This window comes from Plectropomus leopardus, chromosome 5, assembly GCF_008729295.1.
Source record: "Plectropomus leopardus isolate mb chromosome 5, YSFRI_Pleo_2.0, whole genome shotgun sequence".
In the NCBI taxonomy this organism is placed as follows: domain Eukaryota; kingdom Metazoa; phylum Chordata; class Actinopteri; order Perciformes; family Serranidae; genus Plectropomus; species Plectropomus leopardus.
The window spans coordinates 37,295,578-37,317,394 of NC_056467.1; the positions used below are offsets into that span (position 1 = coordinate 37,295,578).

Genomic DNA, 21,817 nt, shown 5'->3' on the forward strand with positions numbered 1-21,817 from the left:
GGTGAGATGCCTAGTAGCCTGGCCGGACAACAGACGGGAGACTCAGAGACCAAAGGTGGATGATCAAACAATGCATTGTCAGAGGAACTGATGACAAGCTTGTGGTCCATGGTAAGTGTATGTTCAGCGATAAACTTAACTTGGAAACGAGTGCTCAAAACGAAAAGGTTGTGAGAATTGAGACAAACGGGACAAGGGGGTATGCTCAGTTCCAGACAACTCGTTAGTCGAGATGTTCCGACTTCTTACTAGAAAAAGTACAGTGAAACACCACTCAAAGTCAGAATTCCTACTTGTGAACTTGGGGCAAATCCATGTACCCCAACTTCAGCGGTCTGATGTCACACAACAATGGCGGCATTCATAGAGGCGCACATTGTAAATGGTAAGAAATCAAACAAAAGGCAATGTAAAGTATATTTTCATGTATTTAATTAAAATAATACATCTACTCTCATAAAGGAAAACCTGTTCTGCATATAAATTGGTGTCATAATATATCAGACTATACTGAAATAAAATACATTAGCCTAGCTATTAGCACACAGGCTAGTGAATGACATGTTTTGATATGTTTCCAAGTGTAAAAATGTCATAAAAGAAAATGTATAATGGCGTCTTATACCTTGTGCGTTGTTAATCCTCTGTTTCGCTCATATGTGTCCAATTGTCCACAGAGTAGCCACACAAACACCAGTTTGTACCTGCCTGTCATGTTTTTTCGTTACGTTTGGTGTTGCGCACCTGGAACTCTTGGAAAATTGGAAATTTCAACTGGGAAATTCTGTCCTCCAACTTTGAATGGAACACAGCATCAGACACATCTATATAAGTCACGGCAAGTGACTGAATTAATGAGGCACAGGTGGTTAACTTAAGGGGGTGCAGGTGATATGAATCAGTGGGAGAGAGAAGCTGGTCTTGTTCCTGAACCTCATAATAACTACATTTAGCTTATTGTCTGAAAATTTATTGGCAACTATTTCAATAAACATTTAAGCCATTTTCAGTTTTATTTATTTATGTTTTTTATTTTATTTTTCAGTTTGTTTTCTTTTTGTTTTGTTTTTTTTTTGTTTTTTTTAAAGATTTTTCTATGCTTTGGGATCTTTTACTTTTGATATTTTCAATACATTTTCCTCATAATACTTACTTAATTTTACTTAAGTAACATTTTCAATGCAGAACTTTTACTTTTAACCTTCTTAAGGAACCGAATACTTCCTTCACCACTGGTCTAACTGGTTAAGAACTATACCCTTTGGTATAGGCTGTATACATGTAAACTCACAGTGAGGCTAAACAAAATCATGTAATGCACCATTTGTCATTATAAATAAATTGCGTTGTATTGGGCAACATTTTTAGGTTTCACATGTGGACAATTGGAGCTGAAACTATTGATGTATTAGGAGATGGCAAATAATTCATCAATTTAAGATGTCTTTTTAGCTCATTATGATGGTAAACAAGATATCCTCTGGTTTTGGACTATTGGTTTGACAAAACAAGACATTTAAAGACAAAAAGACACCCCCTTAGGCTTTGGAAATCTATGATGGCCACCGTTTATGGATCACATCCTTAATTGATTAGTCAAGAAAATGACTTAAAATTAACCAGTTGCTGCCTTATCACAACACAATGTGATGTTTCATATACTGTGATAGCAATACATACATTTGCATAGGCTAATACATTGTGAAAAATCACAGGAACATGTTCCTGTGATCTTGCTCAAGAGTTTACTGCTTCGAAAAGCCAGTCCTCCTTGCTCAGTTGGTCACACTGCTGACTTCATCATGTCCATTTGCTGAACCTGCCTGTGTGTGCAAGGTTGCATAACAGCATTTTTACACCTTTGTGTTTGTCCTTACAACAACTCATCCAAATAATTTGAAAGTATATGGGTGGATGTTTTAAGTCTAGCAAAACACTATTGTGTTGTACAGTAGGGAGCCACCCTTAGGGAGGATGCTGCTCATAGCCATTGTTTATTGCAGATACTGTGTACAGTAGAAACTATTAATCACTAGTCAGTCATCTGCCATGTTTTTGTCAACATTGTTAATTTGTAGCCATTTAAAAAAAAAATCAAGGTAAATTAATTTTTTGAGAACATTATTCACTGGCCAAATTCTTCTGACACTGATACCGAGGAGATGCCCAGTAAAACCACAGCACATCCTCTTTGACGATGCACTTGCCGGCATCATGACAGCAGCACACAACTTCCTTCTGTATGGGTCCCTTTGGGTCCCTTTCTCTGGAGAGACTCCTTTAGTTGTCACCAGCTGACAGAAGCCAGACAGCTCGAGTAAAGCTTAGAGGCTCTCTGTGTTTTCAAGGCTTTGCTGAACTCAGTTATAAAGATCTAAATCAAATTACAAAATATTAAACTTCCACTCATAAACAAGCAGGGAAAGGACAGCAATGTACAAAATGTCACAAGACAGGAAAAAAATCACTCTAATTCAGTCTTCAGTGTCTACTTATTTATTAGAGCTGTCAAAAAAGCATTTCAGCATTAGCCTTCATCAGCATTTATATATTTTTTCTAAAAAAGAATGCCATTCTCTGTCTATGTACTCTGTCCTGAACTTGGCAAAAGCATAAATGTCAGGCTGCGGGGCTGTGAGAGGCCCCCTGTCTCTCATAGATTCTCTAAGACTCCTGCTCAGCCAAGCATCTGAAACAGCCATTGTCCTGTGAAGGGAACTGAGCGACCTGCCCAGGCTTGCTCCTATCTCAGCATGCATGCAAGTCCTAGGCAACCATCCTCTGGCTGTGGCCAGCAAAACATGGGAGTCATCAGACACACACTCCAATATAGACGCCAGGTGGTGGAACATCATGCTGTAGCCGTGACATAGATACAACTGGGATGAACTGCTACTGTGAATGGTAAAAAAGAAAAAAAAACTAATTTCTTTTCTATGTACAATGTTTCTAAGTTCTGCTGACATTCAGCACGGTACAGTAAAGGTCATATCCACTTGTCTGCTCTCATAAGCCCCTTTGTCCCCTCTCTTCTTCATGCTGCACACAGGTGTACCCAACCTTTATCTCAAAGTGTCTTATACAGCATTTTTCCAATGCCAGGCGCCTCTGCTATAGGACTATTGATGCAGCCATGGGCACAATAGGGGCATAATGGGGGCGTCCACATGGTTCACCCCTCTCTCGGTCTATCGCTCTCCTGAGGGGGCAAACTGCTGATCCCACGGGTGTGAAAGGCCTGCGTCGGCTAAATTTCTACAAACAAACACAGAACACATGACACACACATACACAAATACACATAAAAGCGCATGCACACCTATAAACAAAAAATACAAAGCTCACACACTCACATACACACAGAACGGTGATCTTTGTCCCAGCTCAGATCGATTTCACTCAGCAACTCTGTACCTCCACTGTGGCATGTTAGGAGAGCCACAATGGCCTTTGACACCAGCCATCGAATGGCCACAATGACATCTAACTTTGGCCGCCGACTGACCACAATGGGCCTCTCTTCGCCTCAGAGCCTCTGCTATTCTTCTGCCTGATCTCACGGACAAAGCCGTGTTACAGAAGTACCAATTGAGCTTGAACAATCGCTCACAAAGGAGGCACTGACTTGGTGTTTCCAGCCCTCTTTGCCAACTGCACCACATGCCGAGCGGTGTAGTGTGAAGGTAAATTGGCAATCGTACGTAGCCATGCTCAGAAAGATGATTACAACTTGACTTTGTAGCACAGTTATTGATTTGTAAACATTTTTTTCATGAGATTTTCCAATTAATAAACCACACTGAGATTATATTTATAATATCAAATACCATAAATATGAACTGTCTCAAGATATATTTCAATCTTATTTCTTCAAAATACATGCAATATCATTTAGAATGCTTGTGCAAGTAAGGAGACATATATTTTAGGGGATCTCAGCAAGCATGCAATTTTAAGTGATTATAGCATTATTTTTTTTTACCATCTTCATCTTGATCAGTTCTTAGATGCCCTGTTTTTATTTGTACAGTGACAGTCTGCTTTAATATATGAAGGGGCATTAAAATGTAAGTTGAGCTGCATATTTTTTATGCTTGCACAAAATTAAATGTATTTAATTCAATAAAAAAACAGAAGAGAACAGAAGAGAAGAAAATGCAGAAAGACATATTATTTGTCATTGTTTTTCCAAATAAACATCTCAGAAAGAAAACAGGAAACATGACTGAAATTAAAAAGTAATGACTGTGCGTCAGACACAGAGAAAGCACAAGCTTCTCTCACCCCATGATGAGCCAGAAAGTGATGGGTCTCCAGAGTCCTACATATTAATCAACTACAGGTCCCTAATCTGCTCTTCCAGGAACTGGCATAGTGGAGCAAAACACTCCCTCAAAACACCATAACACCATCCTATCTGCTGCAGTACTTCCTATCTTGGTGTTGTGCATTTTGGGGGTGTTTTTCTGCTATAACCTCTTATGCCTGTCGATGGACTGATGACCTGAAGTGCCAGGAAATGTGAAACTAAAGTGTCACAGACCCCCCTGGTATTCGTTTTTAAAATGTAACTCAAATTAATACGCATCAACCAGGAAGAGACTCAAAATGACCACAAAGAGACACAGAAGTCCACAAATTGATGCAAAGGAACTGTAAAGGCACATAAAATAATTATGTAAAAAAAAAAAAATGGCAAAACAACCAAAAAGTCACACATGATGAATACAAAGGGACAAAAAAACATCCATAAGGAGATGCAAAATTACCTGAAAGACACAAAACGCTGACAAACACACAACACAACCACACAGAAACAAAAAACACCATAAAGAGACTCAAACCAACCAAAGTGAAACAAAACAATAAAAAAGACACAAAATTACCTCAGCAACATAAAATCACTTCAATAAGACACAAAACTAACTCAAAGGAACAAACAATTGCAAAAGACACAAAAAAACACATTAAAAAAAAAAATTACCAATAATAAACTCACAATTTACCTCAGAGGGGCACAAAAAGACCACAGAGAGATTCAAAGGAACTGTAAAGACACACAAAATAACTATGGAAACATGTAAAACAAGCAAAAAAAAAAAAAAACCACACAAAACCCCAACAGAAACAAAAAAAATACCACAAGGAGACACAAAATGACCATAAAGTGATAAAACAACCAAAAATGACACATAACAACCACAAAGACACACGAAACTACCACAAAGTCTGTCTAATTGGAGATAGTGGGTCCTTTTGCATAGTGGTGCCCAGGGACCCATTGTTTCATAATTTGCCCATGCTTTTACCATTTATTTTCTGCACCTTGTTTTTATTTGGTCTGTAGTTTACAGTATGATGTGCATTTATATGTTACATTTAGTTATTGGACCTGGCCATTGTGCCCAAATAAAGCTGCACTTGAACCCTGAACCAGTTTGATTCAAAGAAATGCTGCATGACCTCTCATGACCTCACCAGGTTTGTACCATGCACGGCTTGTGCATGTGCATATGTTTACCTTGAAAAAGCCGGGATTTGTGTAATTCTTTGTGGTGACTGAGGGGCCAGATGTCACTTTGTCAGCATGGACAGAGATCAGAGAAAGGATGACATAACCCCTACCATGAGTTCATCCCTCATTCTCTTTATACATCTATCCACCTCCATGAAGGGGTGCAATCCAGTCCTGGGCCAGCATCCACCCAGTTATGGGCACCTGGCCTCCTTGGCCCACACTCCAGGCTGTCAGCATCCCTCCCGGGTGTCACTTAGGTGCTATGAATAGACACTGGCGTATGCTCAGTGCTGTCAGCTGGGCATTGGCACGTGTGGCTCATGTCAGCACGGCCACAACGCAATGCTCCTGACTGGCGTCACTGCACTGACAGCACATTCGGGTCGCCATGGAAACAGGGATGAGCACAGCTACCTCTGCCCTGACATCCACTGGTTGTGTTTTCCAGACAAACTCTGATCTCTTTGTCTCTCTCTGTTTCTTCCTGTCTTTCTCTCCCCCATCTTTTCCCTTCTCTTTCATATTTCTTCCTTTCTTGCTCTCTCTTGCTTGTTTTTTTATTTCTCCTCCTCTTGTTTACATGACTTTTGACATTTAGGAGGGAACAGGAGGTTTGCAATTCTATCCGGAGGGCTTTATATTTATGAGCTCTTTGTCATTTTCTCATTGTTCTAATTAAAAATACAGGAACACACCCATGAAGTGATCATATTGTATTGATGCAAGGTCTGGGCCTTCATGTCTCATTTGGATACTGAGTAAATGTGTGTATGTCTTGCAATAATTTCCCCACCGGTGAGTCAATGGCAAAAGCAGGAGCTCCTTAAAGTCTTCCAAGTACATGAGGTCTGTCACGTCTCTCGTCTCCTCTGACTGTCTCTCATAGCCAAACTTCTCTCTCTTTTCCTCCCTCCATCCACACAGGCATGCTGTGTGGGAGTGACTGGCCTTAATGGAAGGGTGTTTGGGGTCAGTGCATTTTTCACAGAGGTCCGACAGCTTTCTCGGGACAAATGAGCAGATTGCAATGTTTGTACTTCTGCTCCATTTACCTTCATATCATTTACTGTGTCCTGGCTGGCAGGCAGATGGTCAGATGGGTGGAGGGGGCAGGTACTAAGTTAATAAAACAAAAACAAAGACAGGAGTTACTTTGCAGCTGCAGTACAGTGGTTTTGAAGGGGTTTTTTTAATCTCCTGAGAGCGTGAGTGTGTGACACAGATCTCTGCTTTAAAAGGTTGACTGGTTTATATCAATAAATTGATAATCCTCCTTCTCTTCCTTCAGCTTTTCATGTTCTTGCTAAGCATTGTCATCATGATTTCAATGATTTCATCATTTAATATTTACATTTTGAGCAAAACCTCCTGTCATACCGTTAGATTTGGCATAACAAGTACTGTTCTTAACTGCATTAACTGCAGAAGAGTTGAGTTCATCTATTAAAACTACTTACTGTAATGGGAAAATATATATAACAGTCAGACAGAAAGGCAAAATGTACACACAACTTGTCTCTTTCTTAGCCTCACTTTCTATACACCATGTGAGAGAACTGTTACATGATACTACAACACTCTTTTCAAAGGAGTCATTTATATCTCAGTCATTGAAGGCTTGTTTGTGTAGAGAGAGTTGAGCAAGAAAACAAATTATCTAGCAATAATTAAGTTGGAGCCAGTCAGTTAAAGTTTAAATCTCTCGAACACTACTTCTGTGAGTCGTCGTCCATGTAAAGTTATGAGTATGGGTTTGTTTTTGTGGGCACACAGTTAATATGTGTGCATGTGGTAATTTTGAGTGACAGAACAGCTGGGGAATGGGTTGCGTAAAAGGGGGTCAATAGGGCACAACTCCAGCTCATCTTTTCTGATATGAAAACTTGTGTTTAAAATTTAAAGAAAAATGTTTGAGTCAAAAGAAATTACTACCAATTTATGGTTAAAAATTCTAAATTTTAAACAATATGATCACTACAGATTGTAGACACAGTGTCCAACAGTAATAGACCACACCATGCTTATACAGGGATACAGCCAAGACTGTCAATGTGTGGCAGCACCTTAAATGAGCTGCTGAGTTACCAAACCCCTGGCATGAAAAAGGCTACTCAAACATAGACGGATGAAAAGCATGCACTTAAAATAGAGCTTCCACAATGATAATTAGAATAAAAATTATACTGTCTCTGAAGAAGTACTTTGACATTTTAAGTTGATACTTTTTGTTTAATTCAAATCCCTCGTCTTTGTACTTTAACTTTCATAGACTGGGCTTTGCTTAACTTGTTCAAACAAATGCTGCTTTGATTAATGAACTCCAATTCAACCACTAACACACACATGCACACACATGCACGTGACACATGCACACTAGAGCTGAACTTAAGACCCTCTGTTGAAACACAGCAGGTGCTGTATGAAGCTGCCCTCTTTGTGGTGCTGCTAAAGGGTAACGTAAGAATCAGTTTCATTTTGCGCTTTCTACATTAAAAAAAAAAGACAAAGAGTGCAGTTATTAAGTGACCCTACACATTTTTCTCTCACCACACTTTTTACTACTGATAGATGCACTTTTTTGTTTCTTTGCTGCTGAACATGGTGCATCTTGACACTTACACTTATAATGACTATTTCTCTATATCTGTTTTTCACTGGTGCACCAGATAATTCCCTGTATGATGTTACTGCAGTGTTTGTGTCCCTGGGCTTTATCTATGGATGCCAATTAGGAATGGTTGTGCGCACTGAGGTGAATGCCAAGTTGGTCCACTCATAAAGCCTGCATTTCTCTCTCTCTCTCTCTCTCTCTCTCTCTCTCTTCCTCTGTCTGACACACACACACACACACACTCTCACAATGTGCCCATGCAGAGAAACAAAGAACACACATAACCCTATGTTTGATGGAAATGTTTATGTACTTCAAATTCAGGTTGTGCCCTGAAGACGCCCATTCATCTCTTTCATATTAACCCTATTAGCAGTCTCACTGATAGAGCACGATGATATGGGTTGCCAGGATATTGCAGTTATTATTGCTGTGACTCTATTTTGAGACTCAATAACTCTCTCACCCAAACACTAGAGGCAATGAGAGGGGTATTTATGTGTGAGAAAAAGAGTGGTTGGAATTAAAAACAACCAAATCTTGTTCAGTTTCACTAAGCAGATGTCTAAAAATTGACCATGAGAGTGAACTGTTATGTTATTTTTTCTGAGAGGAATAAACAACACAAAGCCTGCCAGGTAGTTTTTTTTCTCACAATTAAATATATTATTATTAAGATAAAATCTCCTACTGAAAGAAGGGTGTGAAAACAAGTCATCCTTTTTTTACAGGAATTAGCACTGATCATTTTATTAGAATAAATATTCGCCCAAGCTAAACCTAGATACTCATGCACAAACACACATACATAATTGTACACAGACACAATGATTCAAAACTGAGACAAGGCTGACTTTATTTGGAAGCCTGTTTAGAAAATGAATCCATCATCGTTTGAATGATGCCATCTGCACATATTGTCGCATACACACATAAGGATGTGCACAAACACACACTCCAACGTCAGCACATCAACGTCAGACAATCCAAACACTGCCCAGTGCTAGGCAACCATGCCATCCCAGTGCAGATGGCAGGGTCTGATCATGTTTATTTTACTCTAATCTAATGCACTTAAGTCCCTTTGCCTGCCTTCGAAATGACGTTACTGGGGATATTCAAGCTGTGCATGTGTGTGCGAGCAGAGAGGTCAGGACAAGAGGTCAGTGTCCATTTAACCCTGCATTAACTTCCTGATTTTAACAATTTCAATCGCATAACACGACTCATCAAAAACAAAGTTCTATTATACCCAAACTTGTTGGAAACCTAAAATTCATAAATACATGAAATGTCGGATCTTTTAACAAGACTTTTAACAGCCTTTTCATTCAGAATAATTCCAATCTGGTCTGAAGACATATTAAATGTGCCCTTATATTTTGTTTATCAGTGGAGTTGGGACTTGTCTTCTGAGCTTAGTCTTAGTCTCATGAGCTGTAGTTTCCAAGGAAGATCTGGGATACAATGAGTCAGTTTGTACGTTGAGCCATTTCCCCCAAATCAGAAGCCCACAAAGACAGGAAGTGGATTGTCCTGCCATGACGTGTGGGTGTGGTTTTCCATGGTGGTTACATGATGCCCGAGACTGTGGTTGTGGCAGTGGGTTGGTTGCCATGACTTTACTGTAATATAGTTTGGTAAAACAAAGCTGAACCATTACAGTACCATCAACCCGTTTCTGTCATCAGTGGATATTCACAGACTAGATGACCTTTCCAAATCATCAAGCCACTTCAGTCTATCCACATTCCAATTAGCTTAATCACCAAGATGAGATCACAGATATTTACACACCCTTTCTCTTCTTGTTAACCTGTTCCACCTGTCATATTGGGCTGCATATCGTTTGACTATGTCAGTCACATAGACTAATTAAAGTTTGTGATATAATTACAAAAACAAACTGACAAAAGCTATTTTCTTATTATTTGCAAATGTTATTTGATCTAGTTCTGGTTTGCACCTCTATGTCTGCACATCTGTCTGTCAGCATTGACAGATTTTCAGGTCTGTCAGTGTGTAGGACCCCCCGCCCCCTTCCCCTTTCACTGTGTTTAAAGAGGAAGATCTATTTATACAGGAGCTGGTTTCCTGGTTGCTTCGTCAGAGAGCTGGTCTGTCTGTGGCAGCAGGCTGGAGGGGCTTTAGGCTCTTCATCCCCCCTGGTGAGGCTCTATCCCAGTAGGCTTAGCAACCCAGGCCTAGGCAGCTGCCACAAGGCTGGATGGGCATGGGATAAATTGCTTTTTCTCCACCAGAATAATGAAGAAACACACAAACAAACAGCCTAAAAGGATATTTATGCTTTGGTGTGCACTCATACAGATACCTCCCACACCCAGTAACACTTAAGGTCATATGATGGATGAACTAGGATTGGTATGGTATTTGACAGCCCGGGCTTGGTCGATACCCATGTATGGCTTGGTTTTGCACTTCCCAAACTTGTCTTGTTGGTCAATCAACTTTAGATGATAAAAATGGGAGACTTCATGTCTTGATAGCTGAACAGCTGAAAAAAAGACCAGTGCCTTAAAGGCACTGGTCTTTTTTTCAGGGAAAATTGCCTGAATTAAGAAATCCAATGAGTTTTTTACATGGCTGAGTTCAGTCAGTGTTTGTGAACACATGCTACTCTCTCTCTCAAAGCCAACAACCAGAGAAGTCTCATACTTGCGATTTCACCAAATAAACAGTCTAGTGCGGCTTCATAGACAATTACAGGGAGAATGATTTTGTGGACCTACAATATGTTTGTTTTCTGTTCTATACTCAAATCGGCTTTATTCTATTGTAGAGTTCTCACTTTATGAAACAGAAAATGTACCCATATAGACCAAATCACAGTGTTTGTTTACAGTAACTTCCCTTGCATCACGTACAGAAAATCAAATGATTGGAGCAAACACTGCCTCAAGTGGTTCATTTTTAGCCACCTAAAAAGAAAAACACCAAAAGAAACATTCATTCAGTTTAATTGTTCGCTTTATTCACCATATTTTCACCACTTTACCTTGCTGTTAGATAATTTTACTTCAAAGAACATGGGAGTTAATGCTGCCTTGACTGGATGGTGTGTAAGTCAGTGCAGATAAATATTTCAAATATAGTCTACACTCATACTGATATATTTTTTTAAGTGGCTAAAACATGTTTTGCGGCAGCCCCCATCAGCAGCAGTACTTTACATAGTTTCTGTGACAGATTTAGTTTATCAAAACTGGCAAAGCAACACAGTCTAAGAATAAGCAGAACAGGAATGTCAGATGTGACTGTCACAAACTGGCTCAGTGAATGTGACAAAGAGGGACTCCACACAAGAGATGTTGTAAAAACCAATCATAATTAAGAGAGATACTTAAATGACCAATGAAGTGTCACTTAGCAAAGTCAGTAATGAAAGCCATGTGTTTCAGGTGTGCTGCCTGATGAGGCTGGCCAGGACATCCTCCAAGACAGTGGGAGAGTTGTCACACAGACCAACATATTTAATTAGATTAATATCTTTACACATTACAGTTACGGCTGAAAATTTCAACAGAAACAAGCAAGTTTGCCGATTTCACCTGTCTGCACAACTGAATCAGTTGCCAGTTCACTACCCCAGAGGTGATTGTTGTTGTTACCCTGACATCACAGCAATCAGGTCTATATTCAAATCATTCCCCTGCATGGTTTCAGTCAATGCATTTACATGATGTTAGAAAAAGTCAAATTATTATGTTAGTCCAACTAAAATCGGACTAAATCGAATTTCTCAAAGTAACTAACACACCGAGGTAATTTGATTGGAAGTCGAGCTATGCATGTAAATGTCCTGAGTATAACATCTTTCCCAATTCATTATCTATGGAGCAGCTCCAGAGTTTATACGCTTGGACATCACAAATTTGAGTTTTACTTTTATTTTAGGATGGTTTGGGGCTATAGGAATATATGAGTAGGGAGAATGTTGCTCTATTATCCTTAGTACATAACACACATGTGTACAGTCCAAATAGATTCCCATCCAAATCTGAGAACAGTTCATACTGAGGTCCGATCTCCCAAACATTGTGTTTTCAGCTGTGTGTAACACCTAAGAGCCAACTATTGACAACTATTGTAGCAGTACACAGCGTGAGTGGCCCTGAGGCTGTGTACGGGACGAGAGTGTCCCACAGAACTATTGACTTTGTTAACAAGGAATAAATGACTTGTTTTTCTCCATGTTTTTCTGTGAAAAGTGATGTCATATTCCCCTTCTCTGCTCTTAAACAAGCTCTTTTACACCACTTTGCACTTCCTCTGCTCTTTCAGTCCTTTGCTTATTTCATGTGTCACTTTTGACCAACCTTGCCCTCCCTCCACACTGTTCCAGTTAAGTTATGTAATCTCAGTGTCCATATCATTTTGGACCTCATATTGACAGCTTAGTCCTCCACTGAGCCAACTGTAGTTAGCCACCCCACCCGAGGCAGCTGGGAAGCATGACACAACATGACATACTGAAAATTATTGATTCCATGAAGAAATGTGTTCGTGTCACTGTGGTGCATGTTTGTGCGTAACAATTGAGGTAGCCATCAACATTAACATGACTTTTAAATTGGTACCTACTAAATTTGTGTTACATAATCTGCCTTGTGTGTGGGTTCAAAACAGTCTTGTCAGTTGATGTTATGTGACCAGTGTTGACTGCAAACCAGAAAAGACTAGAACTCATGGGATTTAACACACGCTTAGCCCTAAACTGACAAACAGCATACAATTCCTCGCTGACCTGATTCTTCTGATGTTTGCACGATAAAGTGGGCGAGATTACAATGATACCTGGTTGCCTGATCTGACCTTAAAAAAACATCATGTGACCTGTCATGGAGAAAAATTTACAGCTGAGTTGGCAAGATTTGTTTTCAGACAGAGCTTCATCAGCTCCTCTTGACAGATCGTTGATTCAAAATCTCTTTCGTCTTTTGTAATGTTTTGTTTTGCGCTAATTTTGGAAAGTAATTTTGAAAAAATGGTCAATGATATAAGGCGTCATTTGTTTTAATAAAGGCCTTTTTTGTTGTTTTGTGTAATTTTCTAGTTTAGTTCACTGTAACTACAACAAACTGCTCTATTTACCACATTGAAATGCCTTTAAACTGAAAAGAAGCATAACCAATAAGCATGGATAACAAGTACATCATAGACATCAAAGAAACAGTTGGGGAAAAAAACACATTTACCTCAGATGTATATGTCTTAAACTATAAAAGCAATTGTAATAAAAACAAAATACATAAAAATAAATATCTAACTATAAACTAAAGTCTGTAATGTTAGACTTGTGGACATGAGCAAGATGATGCAAAGGAGGACTTCAAGAAATAAGCTAATACAATGAAAAGAACATGTTTATGAACTCCCTTTCAGATCATAATAACTGGTTGGCATGAGTGTCTTGTGGTCTGCAAACCATATCCAATCACAATGTGGAGTTTCTGAAATAGTCAGTCTTCAGTTAGTAACCTTTTGTGCAGCTTCACCCTGTCCTCCACTGAAATCTCTTTGCACTACACTGTTAGTGTCCTGTTCAAGAACATTTGACCCACGGCTCCATCTATTGGTCCATTTGTAAAGTGCAAAATTAAAATCCACACACAAGAGCTTTCTCTACAAAAATGTTTACTGGTACAGTTGCTTCAAACAATAATTATCTTTGTAACAATAATAGACTATTTTATTACTTTTTAAAGCTACATTCACATACATGTAAAGGGTTGTACTTGAAATATTTACAGAAACTTTAACACATTACTTTTGCATTATCTTGTAATATGCTAATCTCCTTTTACCCTTGTAGACATAGAGACAGAAATGCCATGACACAAGATTATATTAAATAATCTCTTTTCTGTGTTCCCTCTTGTTATCCTTCCACAATCAAATTTGCCAAGTTCATATTCATATCCTTAGCTTCAATTAGAGCGAAGTCCTACGTTTGGGTGTAACGGATAATCTCACTCAGATCATAGCCTGTCACTGCAAAGGCATAACCATCACCGTCACAGAACTTGGCGCCACAGATCTGTGTATCTGTCACACACTCATTGTGCAAATGGGCAACCTAAAAGCAAATGAGGAAAACATGCCATCAGGGTCGTATATAATCTTACCTAATATGAATTAAACCCAAGGGTACATTGTGCTGTGTTCTGATTTAAGACCAGTTACCTCAACAGTGTTGGTCTCTGGGGTCAGCGTCAGGTGCCACACCCTGACTAGAGAGTCCTCAGCAGCAGACAAAAGCTAAAGCAGAAGTAAAATCAAGACGCATGACATAAGTAAAATGTAATAAAAATAACCAAAAACTTCTCAAACATGCTTTGAGCTAAATAAACTTAACAATTTAAGTAGTTATTGTGCTAAAGTAGAAAATGTATGAATCGATTCCTATTGTTTTCTGTTTGCCATTTTAAATAATAAATGCAAATAAAATAATTTTTTTTCTTTGACTCATTACGTTTACTCAGCTTACCAGCCCAGAAAAAGGAGCAATGTCTAGTGAGTATATCCAGCGAGCATGGGCGTTAACCTCAGCATGCAGGATTCCCGTCACTGCCTCATAAAGACGAATCTGGCCTGTGCCGTAACCTGCCACCACTGTACCTTTCCACAGCTTGACAGATGAGCAGCTCATACTAAGGGCAGAGAGGAAGATGGAGGATGATTGCCATCGGGAAATTAAGGGAAAAAAGATAATGGGAATCAGATTAGAGCGATGAGGGAAAAGGAAGAAAAAAAACAAGGACAGTGGAAAAGAACATAATGTAGATGTCGATAAGTGCAACAATGCTTGGAAAAGGGAGAGAGATAGAGAGGAAAGTAAGAGCAGAAGAGGAGTGATGATGATGGAGTTTTAGTGCAGGTCACTTTATTTGAGACCACATTGCATACCAAACATGACAAAACTAAAATGCAATCAACGTCTTACTCAAAGCCAGGGATGTTGTTGAGTAGCTGAAATTCCTCCCCTGACTTCCACACACACAGATTGCCCCCATCATCTGCACTGACCAGATCAGCTATGCACTCCTGAAGGGAGAGAGACCACAACAGAGTGGAAGGGATTATGGAACTGGTTTTAGTTCCTCGAAGTATTGCATAAAGTCGTAATTTATTTATGTATGTCTGTCATTATTGGAAAAGGTAAAGCAAATATCTCACATCAACAAAGGTTCACATAGGCAGAATGCAGACAATAAACAAGCACAAACACACAAACACACACACACACACACACACACACACACACACACACACACACACAAACGTTATACCTGGCTGCCAGAGCACTCTGAAGCAATGTCAGTGATGGACTCCTTGTGTTCCTCCAGGACCTCAGACAGGGTAATATTACTGCCTTTACTGGGAACATCAAACACTAGAATTGCACCAGATGAAACGCCTAAAGAAAGGGAAAGAGATGGTGGCCTATTAAGTTTTGTCCTGTCTTTTGAATACCAGTATAGATATTTCACTTAGCACTTACCCACACATATATAACTCTCCATCACTGCCGATATCCCACGAGCAAACACGGCCTGAGCTGAGACACAGATACGTTTTGTGGGTATTTGGTATAAAAATACATTTGGTGACATGTATGACTGCACAAACATAATAAGAACATGTGGTGTTTCACCACCCCTTGGATCAACAGACACCAGGAGATGGAGCCAGAGCAAGGAACAACAGCCCTGTAGAAACAGATGCCAGCGGGGGATTGTGGTGGCTGATCAGTATGTCCCCTGCCACATGCAGCAATCATGGGGAGAACCAGCTGAAGCTTATCTTCAATCAACTCAGCAAGTCTCAGGCAGAGAGGGGAAGGACAGAGGAATGACCTGTAAATAGGCCCTCTCTCACATGCCAACAGCTGATACCTATTGTAGCTGAAGTTTTATTGTTGCCTTCACCTCACAGTGTGACTTGTTTTTGTTATAAACCTGAAAGTGGTGTTGATTGATCAATCATCTCAGTATAAAAGCTGAAGTCCCTAAGTGCAAACCAAACAAAGCAGAAACAACTTGTTCATGTGTACAGTGTCTTCACTGCCATTTGTGATTGTGTGGATACAACAGTGTAGGTGTGGATGACAAATAAATGATTGATTGATTGATTCATTCATTCATTGAAAATTGTTCATTTCATTATAATAATCAAGTCCTCCTACTGATGTTCTTAATTATGTTTGCATTATGAGGATGGATTAAACTACACTGAAACATTTCCAGGAACAGCAAAGTATACTTGTGTCATATTCTATTGTATCATATTTCACCAAATTATATGTTATTGTATTGCATCATATAATCTCTATCTTTATGGTTTTCATGCAAATAACTTAACAGGTCAATCTTTTAGTGCCTATGATAATAATGATACTACTACTACTACTACTACTATAACTACTGATACTACTACTACTACTACTACTACTACTACTACTACTAATTATAACTATTACTACTAATAATAATAATAATAAACATTTATGGCGCATGCTCTGTTGCAGCAGCACAGTCTGTCACTGGATTACACACACTGCCTCCAAAATCATCCACTCCCCTACACCTAACCTCTCAGACTTGAACCACAGAACAATCATACTCCTCGGACAAACAATAGCCCATGATTCTCATCGCCCCTTCAATTCACACTTCATACCGCAGCTTCACAAAGTGCATTAAAATAAAACAAAGAAACATGCAGTTACAATAATTAAAGCGTTGTTAAGAGCGAGAAAAAATAGTGTGCACAGAGGCAAATATAGGTATAGAAAATCTATAGTTTATATGTAAGTTTACCTGTGGCTGTTTCCGGAGTATCCAGTGCATGCCAGTACACCATGATGGAGCCATCAGATTCATACATCTAAAACAATGGATTTATATGAAAGTAAAAGGCTGCAAAAACACACATTAATACATTTGTTTGGGGTCATATATAAAAAACATGACACAAATATAAAACGCCACCGACTATAAGTTCACAAGTAGCAGTGCCTCACCCAAATGTAGTGACTCCCAATGACAGCAGAGAAGAGCAGAAACACACAAAAACTCACCTGGATGCCTTTCTGTGAGGTCACCACCAGCAGATCACGAGAAGGCAGAGGACAAAATGCAGCCTGTTACAAGAAAACACAGGATTTCGTTTATTTTTATGTCATAGCCAAAAGCATATGCAGTATGATATAGTATACATATAGTGGTCTTTTTTTCTTTGTTTAGAGATGCACTCAAGTGCACCGGACTGGAAATTAAACAGTGACTATGTGCTTGCATTCAACATATCCCCTTTTCATTTTACTGTGTTGATATTATCTTGTTTTATGGATTTCTCTATGAGCTGAGTCCTTAATAAAGTTTTGAATTGAATTAAACTGAATTAAATTGAATTAAAAGTGTTTGAGGGCGTTTGCATCCATATTGGGGAACAGAGCAGGATTTGCAGCATTTTTTATTCATATAGTCCCCCAAATTTTTGATATTACAGCAGGGCACTGATACTAAATGCACAAAGACAATTGATACGTTTGTATTTTCTGTCCCCTAAAACTGGGACGCTATGTAGAACCATCGATTCCTACAGTGTTTATCTGATCTGAATACATACATTCTCAAATCAAAGTCAATGTTGGGAGTTGAGACGTGTATAAGTTCCTCAAAAACCACACTGACTCACTGTCCCACCTGCTGCTCACTGTGTACAACAGCAAAGGGAGATGTCAAGAACAAGGCGCTCAAGTCGCTCTGTGGCCTGACCTGCATGATTAACGATGTGCTTGTGACGACATTGGGCTCCTTGGACTGCAGCTGACGGTGGGAATAGTTGAGACCGTCCCAGGACGCGCTGACCATGTTGACCACGTTAGCATGGACCACTGTGAAGTAGGTGAGGCGCCGGGGGGCGATGCGTAGCACGCCGAGGTTGTTGTACAGCGCCGAGGCGCTGTTTTTGATCTGGATGCTCTTCTCTTTGTGATACATCGAGCTGTCTTCTGTTTGCAGCGCAGTTTGTTTAAACGACGGTGGGCTATCTGGTAACAATATAAAAGAAGAAGATATCACTAACAGCAATTACAGTCTGGATAAATAGGACTGGCAACTTCATTAAGAAATCGCATGGGCGTCCATCATTTGACAGCAATTGGCAACGCTAGGTGCTTAGCATTAGCAGCAAGCTAACCCAGGTATGTTAGCGAGAAGCCAATTGCAGCGTAAATAAAAGAGCCCGACGTTACTTTTCTGTGACAAATCGCATGAAATATTGCTTCAGATTACACAACGATAGGTCCTGCAGCCAGTGACGCTGTCACAATCGATCATTACTTATAAAGTCAATGTTAAATAAGCATTTTCTAGCTCTTGTTAGCAACAGGATTACCTCCGCGTCGTCCGCAGCCATAGAGACAACGCCGCCTCTACGTAATACGTCATCATTGCGCCCTCGGTTGCTGAGCAACCATAGACTACACAAAAAAGGGCACAAAGAGGAGTGTGTGGTAAGGTTGTAAACAGTTAAATATCTTATATAATTGATTATTGTTAAGAAGCAGCCTGTACACGGTAGTGTTGCTGTCGAATGTTAACCGTTTACCTACAATGAACTTATCTAAAGTGAAATGATATATACATGTATACACAGTTACACCAAGTAATGTGTATCTATCAAACGTTAACTAACTGACAAAATTAACTTTAGCTCGCTTGTTAATAGACTATAAGACTCGTTTTAATTAAAATAAAATAAACAATATCCTATGAATATGGTCGACATGTCTAACATGACATTTTATTAAAATGCTGTTTAATGATGATATGAACTGGAAGGTTGGGATTTTACATCTCACAAAAATAAGTAACCTAACGTTACGTCAAGTGGAAAATGTTATGCATACACTGCACTAAAATTACTAAGTCAAACCTTTGAAACCTGAGAAAAATAGCTGTAGCCCCTTTTCTTTCTGTATCATAATTTTAAATACGCAATTAAAAGACTACATAAAATATAAATGCATTATTATTATAATGTCTATTTTAAATATAGTTTTCTGGACATTTTTCTCTCATTTTATATATCATATATCATAATATATAATCTTACAATCAAAATGTTTTGTTTTTTCTATCAAGCTTCACATCTGCCTCTAAACCAAGATGCCCCGCTCTGCAACCAAGCAAAGACGTGCGTCGTCTGTCCAAGTGACTACACCTCCAACACAGGACCTGGAAGTGGAAGATATTGTACCTGGTCGCTTAACTCAAGCCCAGTGGAGGGACATGTTGATCCAAGAGGATGCAGATGAGGCAGTGGGGGAGATCATGGAGGACCTGCTGAGCATGGTCATGGAGGGCTGTTTTAAAGTGTACATTGAAAGACAGGTAAAACTAAAAAGGCACATAAGCTTTCTGTTTTGATTTCACTGAAATTTGAACATAATGTTACTGATTGACACTCATGGAGAGACCAGTGCATCTATTTTTCTTCCTGTAACCAATTTTAACCACACATAGTGTTTGTACATATAACATCCATCATGTTGATTGTGTTTGTCCTTAAGATAGCACCTTTCTCTGCATCCTGGGCCAAGAGCTACCTCACACAGACTATAGAACAGCAAATCTTGTGCCCAGATGAAGGAGAAGCAACAGATGAAATATCTAAAACAGAAGACTCTGAGCCTCTGCCAGCAATTTCTGACCCCTGGGTTCAAGGATGTGTACCTGTTGTAAATGCTCCCCCTCGACCTCACTCCATCTCAAGACAGGTACGCACTACAGTACTCTCTTCAAATTTCAACCCAGAGATTATCTGTATCCATTTCTACAGCTCAGCTAAATCTAAATTCTATTTCTACCCAGCAGGGGGCTGATGTTCCAGTGAAAACAGAGCCACAAGTCAACCAGCAATGTCATGTTATAGCCCAAAGAAACAGCTCTCCAAAGCAATCTGAAAAGGGAACAAGTCCCAGGAGGCCTGTCAGTTACCAGTGCTTTCAAGTTCCTAGTCCTCCCCGACTACCAAAAACTGATCTAAAGAAAAAGCGCCGCGTTAATGTACATTTCAAGCCTGTTCCAAGCAAATTACTGCCTCCCCAGCCCTGTTCAGAAGAAAAAAATAATGAGGTGGAAGGTAAAGATCGGACACATTCTGTTTATAACCATAAAGCAGGATCATCATATCAGCGTGAGAACTACCAAGGCTTACCAAAGCTTGATCACTCCTGCCTGCCTCGACACTGCATCTTTCCTCAGTACGACATTGTGGATAACAACTACGCAAAACCCAACTCCAAGAAACCAAGTGGACTTTCCAAACTAGATAAATTTAACAAGCAGCAAGCTGAGTGGACAGTAACCTCACTGAAGCAACTAACCAGCTCCAAAGATCAGCCGGTAAAGTTTCAGGGGAGAAATGAGGCAGATGTCTGGCTGAAGAAATTGTCTTCTCCTAGACATAGCAAGGAAAGGATTGTGTCCTCTGGGCCTCTGAGGCTGGACACGATGGAGTTGGCCAAGGGTGTGTCTCTCCTGGATCCCCAGGCAGTTGAAATGAGCCCTCTGAAATGTAACCCTCTAACAAAATCTATCAATCTGAAGCAGATACAAAGTGATGCAGCTGTGCCGCTGTTCTCCGTGGATCAAGTTACTGCAGGTCCACCACCTCAGGTCACCCCATTCTTTCAATCCAAGAGCTAGAAGAGTTTGTACAATTTAAGGACCGCACATGTCTGTGGTTGTATTTAGAGCAGAATGAGCTATATGTTAACACATGGCCATTTTACAAGATGGGGCCTCATAATCTATTAAAACACTTTCAGATCCCCGTGCTTTCTGTTTATATCGTGCTTTTTGTGGTATAGACAAAAAATTGACAAAATTGTAATGTATCCAATTATCAGACACACCAAAATAGCATGAGACAAAAATACAAGAAAAGGCAAATGATATATCCCAATAATAGTGGTTACTGAAATTGAATTGGTGTATGGAATTATGCTGTGTGCTGCAGAATGTGCCAGTTGCAGCTGGAGCAGCTCCCTGTGATTGAGGTGATGATCAAAATGATCAGTAACAGAATATTCAAATATGAAAGGTTATTACAGTGTGCGCAGAGCTAACTGGGGAAAGTAAAGTAGCATTTACTAACATAAAAGTGAAAATGCACCTATATCGCTAACGTTGGAGGGGAAGGTAATGTTACTGTAGCGTTGACAGGAAGTAAACAGCTGTGACTTTTAATAAAAGGTCACACTATACTGTGTCACAGCCCAGGCTCAGTGAGCTGGACGAAGAAGGAGATCACACAAGATTACAACAATTTAGACAATATTTTTGTTTGAAACTTAGCAACAAAGGGATGGTAAATGAATCTGCAGTCTGTATATCAGTGGTGTTTGTAATGTGCAATGTATGTATGGTTTTATAAATGCAAAACAAATAAGGCAACCAAACCAAAATGGTATATGGTGATGCAGAGAGAGAGACAGAATGAGGGGCCAGTCTTAATAACTTAAGCCCAGCTTGCCCAGGTGGAACTGATCAAGCTGATGACCATCTCTTCCTGCAAGACACCTGCAAAGAGGGAAGTACAAAACAGCAAGGAGCACTGACAGGGTCAGGGGTTGTCAGAATTGTGCAAGTAGATAA

At 39.6% G+C, this 21,817-nt stretch overlaps 2 protein-coding genes across 4 annotated transcripts; one reads left to right on the forward strand and one right to left on the reverse strand.

Annotated features, from left to right (window-relative positions):
* Positions 1–13,767: 13,767 nt before the first annotated feature.
* Positions 13,768–18,575, reverse strand: LOC121943143 (WD repeat-containing protein 54-like). The gene is made up of 10 exons (XM_042486577.1): positions 18,552–18,575; positions 17,930–18,204; positions 17,230–17,292; positions 16,970–17,036; positions 15,652–15,708; positions 15,440–15,567; positions 15,094–15,194; positions 14,638–14,800; positions 14,334–14,408; positions 13,768–14,226 (listed from the first exon to the last, which is right to left on the reverse strand). Exons 2-10 carry the CDS (start codon positions 18,152–18,154, stop codon positions 14,095–14,097), a joined length of 1,011 nt encoding a protein of 336 aa, XP_042342511.1. The 5' UTR covers positions 18,155–18,204; positions 18,552–18,575; the 3' UTR covers positions 13,768–14,094.
* LOC121943138 lies at positions 17,997–20,990 on the forward strand. 3 transcript variants are annotated; one of them, XM_042486569.1, is made up of 4 exons: positions 17,997–18,059; positions 19,301–19,549; positions 19,729–19,935; positions 20,030–20,990. In XM_042486569.1, exons 2-4 carry the CDS (start codon positions 19,325–19,327, stop codon positions 20,864–20,866), a joined length of 1,269 nt encoding a protein of 422 aa, XP_042342503.1. In that variant the 5' UTR covers positions 17,997–18,059; positions 19,301–19,324; the 3' UTR covers positions 20,867–20,990. The 3 variants fall into 3 exon arrangements, with proteins under 3 accessions (XP_042342503.1, XP_042342505.1, XP_042342506.1); XM_042486571.1 differs by lacking the exon at positions 17,997–18,059 and adding an exon at positions 18,652–18,669; XM_042486572.1 differs by lacking the exon at positions 17,997–18,059 and adding an exon at positions 18,652–18,669 and having other exon boundaries at positions 20,033–20,990.
* The last annotated feature ends 827 nt before the right edge of the window (positions 20,991–21,817 follow it).

Excerpts from the sequence above, each read along its gene's own strand:
- LOC121943143 (XM_042486577.1), bottom strand. The coding sequence starts at position 18,154 with ATGTATCACAAAGAGAAGAGCATCCAGATCAAAAACAGCGCCTCGGCG. Across the intron at positions 17,293-17,929 it reads GCACATCGTTAATCATGCAG|GCTGCATTTTGTCCTCTGCC; the intron begins GTCAGGCCACAG and ends TTCTTGTAACAG. Across the intron at positions 15,195-15,439 it reads CAGAGTGCTCTGGCAGCCAG|GAGTGCATAGCTGATCTGGT; the intron begins GTATAACGTTTG and ends CTCTCCCTTCAG.
- LOC121943138 (XM_042486569.1), top strand. The coding sequence starts at position 19,325 with ATGCCCCGCTCTGCAACCAAGCAAAGACGTGCGTCGTCTGTCCAAGTG. Across the intron at positions 19,550-19,728 it reads AAGTGTACATTGAAAGACAG|ATAGCACCTTTCTCTGCATC; the intron begins GTAAAACTAAAA and ends TTTGTCCTTAAG. Across the intron at positions 19,936-20,029 it reads CTCACTCCATCTCAAGACAG|CAGGGGGCTGATGTTCCAGT; the intron begins GTACGCACTACA and ends ATTTCTACCCAG.